The sequence below is a fragment of the Pagrus pagrus genome (assembly GCF_965226575.1).
Source record: "Pagrus pagrus genome assembly, chromosome: 16".
NCBI classification, from domain to species: domain Eukaryota; kingdom Metazoa; phylum Chordata; class Actinopteri; order Spariformes; family Sparidae; genus Pagrus; species Pagrus pagrus.
This window is the reverse complement of record NC_140200.1, coordinates 27,749,941-27,757,695: the sequence shown is the minus strand read 5'-3', so window position 1 is coordinate 27,757,695 and position 7,755 is coordinate 27,749,941. Positions and strand designations below refer to the sequence as shown.

The 7,755-nt window shown below is 38.6% G+C and overlaps 1 protein-coding gene across 2 annotated transcripts; it reads left to right on the top strand.

Annotated features, from left to right (window-relative positions):
• The first annotated feature begins 1,052 nt into the window (after positions 1-1,052).
• On the top strand, positions 1,053-4,700 carry ndufaf4 (NADH:ubiquinone oxidoreductase complex assembly factor 4). 2 transcript variants are annotated; one of them, XM_084377950.1, is made up of 3 exons: positions 1,053-1,244; positions 1,393-1,520; positions 3,815-4,700. In XM_084377950.1, exons 1-3 carry the CDS (start codon positions 1,106-1,108, stop codon positions 4,118-4,120), a joined length of 573 nt encoding a protein of 190 aa, XP_084234076.1. In that variant the 5' UTR covers positions 1,053-1,105; the 3' UTR covers positions 4,121-4,700. The 2 variants fall into 2 exon arrangements, with proteins under 2 accessions (XP_084234076.1, XP_084234075.1); XM_084377949.1 differs by having other exon boundaries at positions 1,059-1,244; positions 1,390-1,520.
• Positions 4,701-7,755: the final 3,055 nt, after the last annotated feature.

Below are 7,755 nucleotides of genomic sequence, written 5' to 3'. Positions count from 1 at the left end.
TTTGTTATGATTGAGCAGATAATCACCTCCAGATGTGCTCCATATGGCTTCCCTTATATTAAAAGTGACCTGTTGTCTGGCCTGGTCAAAACACTTGAAGGTGGATGGGTGTGTGATAACGAATTCATGGAGGTTGTCTCGTTGAGAAACCTCACTGTGACAAACAGGCGGATGCTCAGTTTGCGTTTGTGTATAAAACCAACACTGATAAAACATGAACCTCAAAAAGAGGCCAACCATTTTTTAACGATGAGGCCTTTATGAATTTGATACAAAATGCTGTCCTCTGCTGGCTGGCCATGAGACTGTTCATACACTGAAGACTGTAAGAATGTATGCCTTTCACTTGTGTAAAGAGTCATCTATTATACGGACAGTGGGGTCCAAAAGTCTGAGACTACATTGAAAAGCTCAAATATTGTCACGTGAACATGGAAAAAATCTGAAAGTTTGAGAATTTAGTTTATTATATTATTGTTCTTCTTTTGTATTATTGTAAGCAAAGAGGGCCTTTCTCAGTGTCAAATCATGGCGGGACACCAGGGGTTTAGGGTTACAGTTTGCGCATGCTGTCAAGGAAAGACAGTCACTAAAACTGTTAAGCTGATATATCATTTGTAATGACAAAATAATATCATTATTATTACATTCATAATACATGCAGAATAAAACAACAAACAAAGCAACTAAAAAAAACAGGACATCTGATTACACCTACTGTATATAGAAGGCCTTACTGATAGATAGATAGATAGATAGAACTACAAGTTATTAATTTAGATTTATGGCCTAAATTATATTTTATTAAGTAAAGTGCCCGTAACAATTAAGACACTTCTCATAAAGGAACTAATCAATAGTAACTAGTTTCATCATAATTTGTTTTCCATAAATGAAATGTGTTTCCATCAGAGACAAACAGAAACAGGTTGTTCTGTGATCGTGTATTATTAAAGCAAAGAAATTGAGGAATGTTCATTCTTCCAACCACATGGTGTCGCTGCTGATTTTATATTCGCCTTTTTATTGCGGAATGAACCTGCTCGCTCACCGTCTACAATTTGAACAAACTTTATTGTCAGTAGTACTTGGTATCCTTTCGAACATGGGGGCACGGGTTGCACGTCTGTTCAGAAATTTCAACCTAGAAAACAGAGTACACCGAGAAATCTCCAAGGAGAAGCCCCGAGCAGCACCCCGACACGCGGTCACCGCTCTGCCGTCCGCCGGCAGCAGCTCTGAAGGTGAGTGACCGTAAAGCTGCTAACTTGTGTAACTGTCTCCTCGAGGGTCATGTCAGAGCAATTCATCTGCTTCAGGGCTACGAATGAAGTTTTCAGTGAAACTTGGACACAGTCTCCCTGTTAACGAGCACGTTGTGTGTTTCAGAAGGGGAGACAGTGAACCAGAAGAACGTCCCTCTGCTGACAAACCTCCAGTCTGTGTACGTGGAGTCTACAGACCCAGCAGCAGCAGCACCACCACCACCACCACCACCAGCAGCAGCAGCAGCAGCAGAGGTCAGTCTGGGACACGGACTGAGTCCATCTGCATCAATGAGTCTGATGATGGTGCAACTTTTTGACTCCAATTAGAGATTAATCGAGTTATGTGGTTGTTAATAGGCTATAGTCGCATTGTGAAGGCTGTTCATATTTCCCACACAATCCGGGTGATATGCGAAAAAAATCGCTCACTTTTTCATAAAAGCAATCATGATTACTGAGTAGTACTACAGTATTACAGTACTTTAATGTAGAATATGTCGGACATGAAGAGAATACACTCAACGGGTGAGGGAGACTGTACCTTTTACATGCGTTCAACGGCCATGATTTTATCACTATTATATTTATTAAGTCTCACCTGGGTTCTCAGACACTTTATTTCTTTCTGACAATGTCACTAATTCAGCATTAACTGTTTAATGAACAGTGTTGATGTAGTATATGGTGTGTCATCAAATCGTAGGGGTAGACATCACCTTATCTGTCATGATGTTTGGTCCAGGAGATATGATGCAGAATACATAACTCAGTTAGGCTATGGCGGAAAGCAAAGGGGCCACCTTAGACGCCATGAGGAGTTTTTGCGATTCACCACAAATTTGGCACATTTGCCCCGGACTAACAGCACAGTGAAACAAGAGAGTATTGAGTTGCAGCTGAGTCACTGCTGTTATGCTGCATAGAGCTGCTGTTTCAAATGGGGTGACAAGGTTACACTGTTGAGAGGCAGCATTGGTGTAGGAAGCAGCTATGGAATGACAGATATGTTAGAGAATATTAAACTCTGTATATCCCAAATTTTGGAAATCTGTTCCCAGTTCATTTGTATGCTGAACAGGGTAACGCCTCAAATCTTTTGAGTGCCGTCATTGGAAGCAATGATCCCTAAACAGTTCATTCATCCTGGTCCTAAAATAGCCCCTTGTAACAGGATACAGTACATTATCAAAAATAAAATATAACTTTGTGATAAGGAGACAAACACACAGCACAAACTAGCCTTGTGCTTTGTCTTTTAGCTTTTTCTTCACTTGCCCCTCTCCCTCCTGCCAAGAAGACCTGAGTGTACTGTTTTTACCATGTAACTGTACTTAATACCACACCTTATTTATACTGAAGCAACTTATAATGTTGATTCACCATATTTTAGTCATATCCTAATGAGGATAACTAAGTTCTAGTAAATACATGTATAGATAGGATAACGTCATATATTTCCGTAGCCTTTTTGTTGACCTTGTGTCAACTTGATACACCTTGTTTTCAACACAACTTTTTAATAATGTACACAGTACATATATGTAGCGCTGCAACTAACGACTATTTTCATAATCGATTAATTGGTTGATTATTTTTATGACAAATCGGATAAAAAGAATAAAGAGGGGTGGTTTTTTTTTTCATTTCCAGCATTTTATTTAAAAAAAATGCACATAGCACTCCTTCATTCACCACCATTGATAGTGGCCTCATGTCAGTTTCAAAGCATACTGAGGATATCATCAGTCAGAGCAGCTGCTGGCTGTGGTGTCATGGGGCATCCTTCCTCAGAACTAGTAGTAAGCAGCAGTAAAGACTAGCACTCATTATTTATGCACTTGCTTTGGCAATATGTATGTGTAACATCATGCCAATAAAGCGATTTATGAATTTGGATTTGAATTTTAAAAAATAAATTAAAAAATAAATGTACATTGGGAATGCAGCCTGAGCCATGCACTGAACATGAAAGGGAAATGTTATATATATTTTAACAGAACAGATATTGCTCTAGTTATTATTTAGTTGATAATTCACTTAAGACTATCTCTTACTATAACATGAAATGTTCTAAAAACTCCTATGTATTCCAGTGTCTCTGACCTTATTTCAGTTAATCAGCCAACAGGGGGCTACATTGATCCATCACAAAACAGAGAGCATAGATGAAAGGTATTTCTGTCTGGAAAGGTTGTTTTTAAAATTTAAACCTGTAATGTAGCCGGGCCCTAATCTTGTGTTTGCAGGAACAACAAGTTTACTAATGGATGAAGTTTATCAGTTCCAAAAGTTCATCCTCTCCAAACTTTTGTCATTTTGCCTGTCCAACAAACGAATAACTGACTAAAGGACAGACACTACGGATCAATGTAGACAGGTTACGGGTTTTGAAACATTTATATCATTTTCTGAACTTACTAGACTGTTCTACTTGTTCTAATACTTCCCTTTTACCACTTAGTCATTATGACACACAGCCAAGTGTGAATATTACAAAACAGTAGGGTTTTCTCAGTCTTTATTCCTTCTGCTTAATCTTCCAACAGGCATCAAAGACAGTGATGGTGAGTAAAGAAATGGAGCGACGGCCGTTGAAATATAGTTTACCATTGGGCAGGTATGGCCTGGTGGAGCTCACAGACGTTCCGAAAGGCAAACTGACCATCACTGAGGCTCTGAAGGCCCTGAGCAGTCACCAGCAGCAGCCTCAGACGTGGACGCCAGAAAAGATCGCTCAGGATTATTCTCTGGACTTGAAAGACACAAAAGCTCTTCTGGAGTTCTTCGTCCCCTTCCAGATTCAGATCATACCACCCAAGACTGAAAATGCCAAGCAGATCAAGGCTTCTTAGGACTGGTTTGTTGGAAAATGATAGACGATAGACAAAATATGACCCAATGTATTCATGTATGTCAATAAAATGCATTTGGAGAGTGACCAGATGGAACTTATAAGGCAGAGTTTCTCAAGCCTGGGGTTTGGACCTTATGTGGGGCTGTTTATGTAGATGGAATCATGGGATATTATTAATCTTAATGTATTGAAAAATTGAAATGAATAAATCAGTTCAAATATTAATCTTAAGAAGTGTTTCTTTATAGACTGAAGATTCCTATAATATTTAATTGATTACCAAAGTATTACATACTGAAATGATCATTTTTGGGCTCTTGAAACGTGGCCAATGGTCCAGAAATGGTTGAGAAACCCTGGTTTAAAGCAACATTATGTAGAAATTAGCTTTTTGGCGCAAATCACCACAGTTTTTGAGTATTTCTGATTCTGATTCACTTTTTGTCGTAAATACAAATCCCAGGTCTGTAACAATTTGTCAGACGTAGGTGCAAACTACAAACAAAACTCATTATGTCATAACAATGTTGTGTCTTGAAAACTTGTATCTTGAAGTAAACATGTATGTAACACTGTGATCCTACCCTCTCACTGAAGTTACACAGTGCAGAAACGAGCGATGGGGCAGAGAAATGATTTTGAAGCTGTTATTTTAAGGTAAAAAAGTTGCATAATGTTGCTTCAAATGAATAGTTGAACATTTTGGGAGAGCTATTAGCTTTGAGACTCAGTTGAAAATATACCTACCAGTCTCGTGTATTCATGTATGACACTTCAACAAGGATAAGGTTAGCCTAGCTTAGCATAAAGACTGGAAGGAAGAAATAGTCCAGCACGTAACTTCCTCTAAAACAACAAATGATTTACCCCCAGTCCTGTTTGTATACAGATTAAATGAATGAGGGCTGTTAATTAGTGAGCTTTAGAGGTGTTGGTCGGTGTATTTATTAACTTTGGACAGAACCAGGCTATCAGCGTCTCCCTGCTTCTATTCTTGTTCTTGTTGTACTCTCCAAAGCTCTTTCTTTCAATATGATATGATGATGTGAAAGATTCTTAGTTTAAAGCTGTTCACATAAGCATGCTGTTTATCAGTCGGGTCAACTGAGCAGTCTTTTTTTGTGTGGTAGAGGTTTGTCACATTCCCACTCCATTTTAATATTGTTGTTTGACATCTGTGTGTGTGTATGGCTGTTAGCTTAAAAACCGAGCACGTCTCGCTCACAAGGCAAATATTAGCATTCAACAGAGGAGAGAAATATTTCAGTAAGGTAGTTGTTGTCTGTTCTTCACACAGCAGTCTAGCGGTGACATATTTTGGAGGCTAACAAGATGTTATTGTTGCTCCACTCAGGGTTCCAATGGCAGATTTCTGATTGATATTCTGTGCTGGGTTTTGGATAAAGAAACAACGTAAGGTCTGTAGCTAACAACGACATGATTGCTTTTCTGTTATAGATGGCGCTGTGGTGGGGGGGTGGGGTGGTAAATAGTGGTCTTTGGGTGAAAGCAAGACTGCCAGCAAAAATGATTTGGCTCCGTGACTTTGATGATTAGTCATAAAACTACCAAAGCTAACAGTGAAGCAGATACAAGGCTCACAACAAACATTTTGACTTGACCTAGTAGGAAAATCACAGGTGTTGCTTAAAATATTAACAATGACTCAGTTCTATTTACAGCAAGGCAAGACATGTTTATTTTATTTATACGTTCCATTCAGACACAGGGGCATAGAATCAAGTGACCCAGTAAACTGGACAGTGAGCCTGCATGAACAATTTCCGGACCCTGAAACTGAAGCAGCCCACAGAATTCAGCCATCATTCTTTTTATTATTTACACCTGTGCTTTTCGTACTGTGAAATATTAAACTGTCATCTGGGGGACAAGGTCTGTTGCATAGTTTCTCTCACAGAGTGCCAACAAGTAGGGCTGGGTATCTTAAAAAAATATAGATATTGATACTGGTTCCCGGTCAATCCTATTTTAACAAAAGATTACAGTACAGATACACTTGGTGAACCCTGTCTCTGGGTGAAACCTAATGTTTGTCCTGCATGCCTTGAGAAGGCCAATCACCAGCACTATTAGATCTCGGCACAACAAGCTTATTGGCTCATTGACGCTGATGAGATTAACTCCTTAGGTATTGAAATTTGGTATTGAATGATAAGACATTTTTTGATACTTGATAGTATCAAGGCAAGCTGGTTGTGTGCCATAAAGTATCAAAGTTTGATACCAAGCCCTACAGACAAGTGTACGATGTCCTGCCCAGCACATCTTGATCACAACAAATTTAAAGGGTCCTTATCAGAAGGACATGTATACGGAAAAGGATGAGGGCCACTGTAAAAATCATTTCTGAATTTTCTCTTTGCATTTTAAGAATTATTCACAGTGGCTCTGATCCTCTTCTCTTTATATATGTTTTTCTTTAAATTATTTTTTAAAACTCAAATATCTATATCAGCCTCAATCCACAAGGCTGTGATGCACAATCATTGTAATTTATTTAAAAAGCATTGTGAATCATGGCACATACAGTTCACAAAGAGGGAAATCCACTAAGGAGGAATACAGTCACCTTTAATCACTCAGCTTATGATCAACCCATGATCATTCTGTCTTCATTCTTACTTTAAAGTTAAATATAATGTTCTTTCAAACATTGTGGAGCTTCTGTTTTTCAGAACAACTGAAGTAGCTCATGTGAGTTGAGCTCTTTCTTGATTTTATGCATTTATTCATATGTGTTCAAAAAGCTGGAATAGCTGGAGTTTGAAGAAAACTTGAAATGAAACATATTCTTGTGAATGATAAGAATGATCTTGTGGCACTTATTCATTGAACATATGCACACTTGAAAGTATAAGACTTGTGTTATTTTTGGCGTTGCATTCCTTAATTTAAAGTACTTTTCTGAGTTGTGTGAACAAGCACTGTTTCACCAGAAACTTATGAGACTCTCAACCAAGAGTCCCACATGTATGTCAGTATTGTAACCAGCAAACAAAAACATTGTGTTGAAATGGTATTAAAGTAATTTCTACAGCCAAACCAGACCAAAACACAGTAAATAATATTGTGATAACTTCTGCAATAACATAATAATAATAATAATGTCCTCACGCATCCGCACGTGCCCATAAGCAGCGCTTCCTCCAACCGATATCACGCCCACTTGCGCAGAGTGGTCGTTTCTATTGGACGGTGGTGAAAATGGGGCGTACCCCACAAAAAAGTCCACTTTTTCTCATGCAACTGGCTTCTATAGGTGTCAGTTATCACTGAGCACAACGCTGCGTCAAACAAGCAGAGAGCAGCGTGCTGTCTGAGGCGCTGCTGTTCTGCCTTCAAAATAAGACGGCCACGTTATAGAGGGAAGATCTTTGTTCAGAAATCTGAAGTAATGTTAATGTGCTCTGCGTAATCATGGCAGTTAATACAAAAAATACACGGCAGCTAGGCTATAGAAAAAGAACGTAGGTATGTGTTAAAAGGAATATATTTTTAAAAATAATAGCTGGAATTGAGCCCTTTCTGACGCACACATTATTTGGTATTCTATTGTCTAAACTTGCAAGATTACTATTATAGTCAGAAGTATCATCTTACAACTTTTACCCC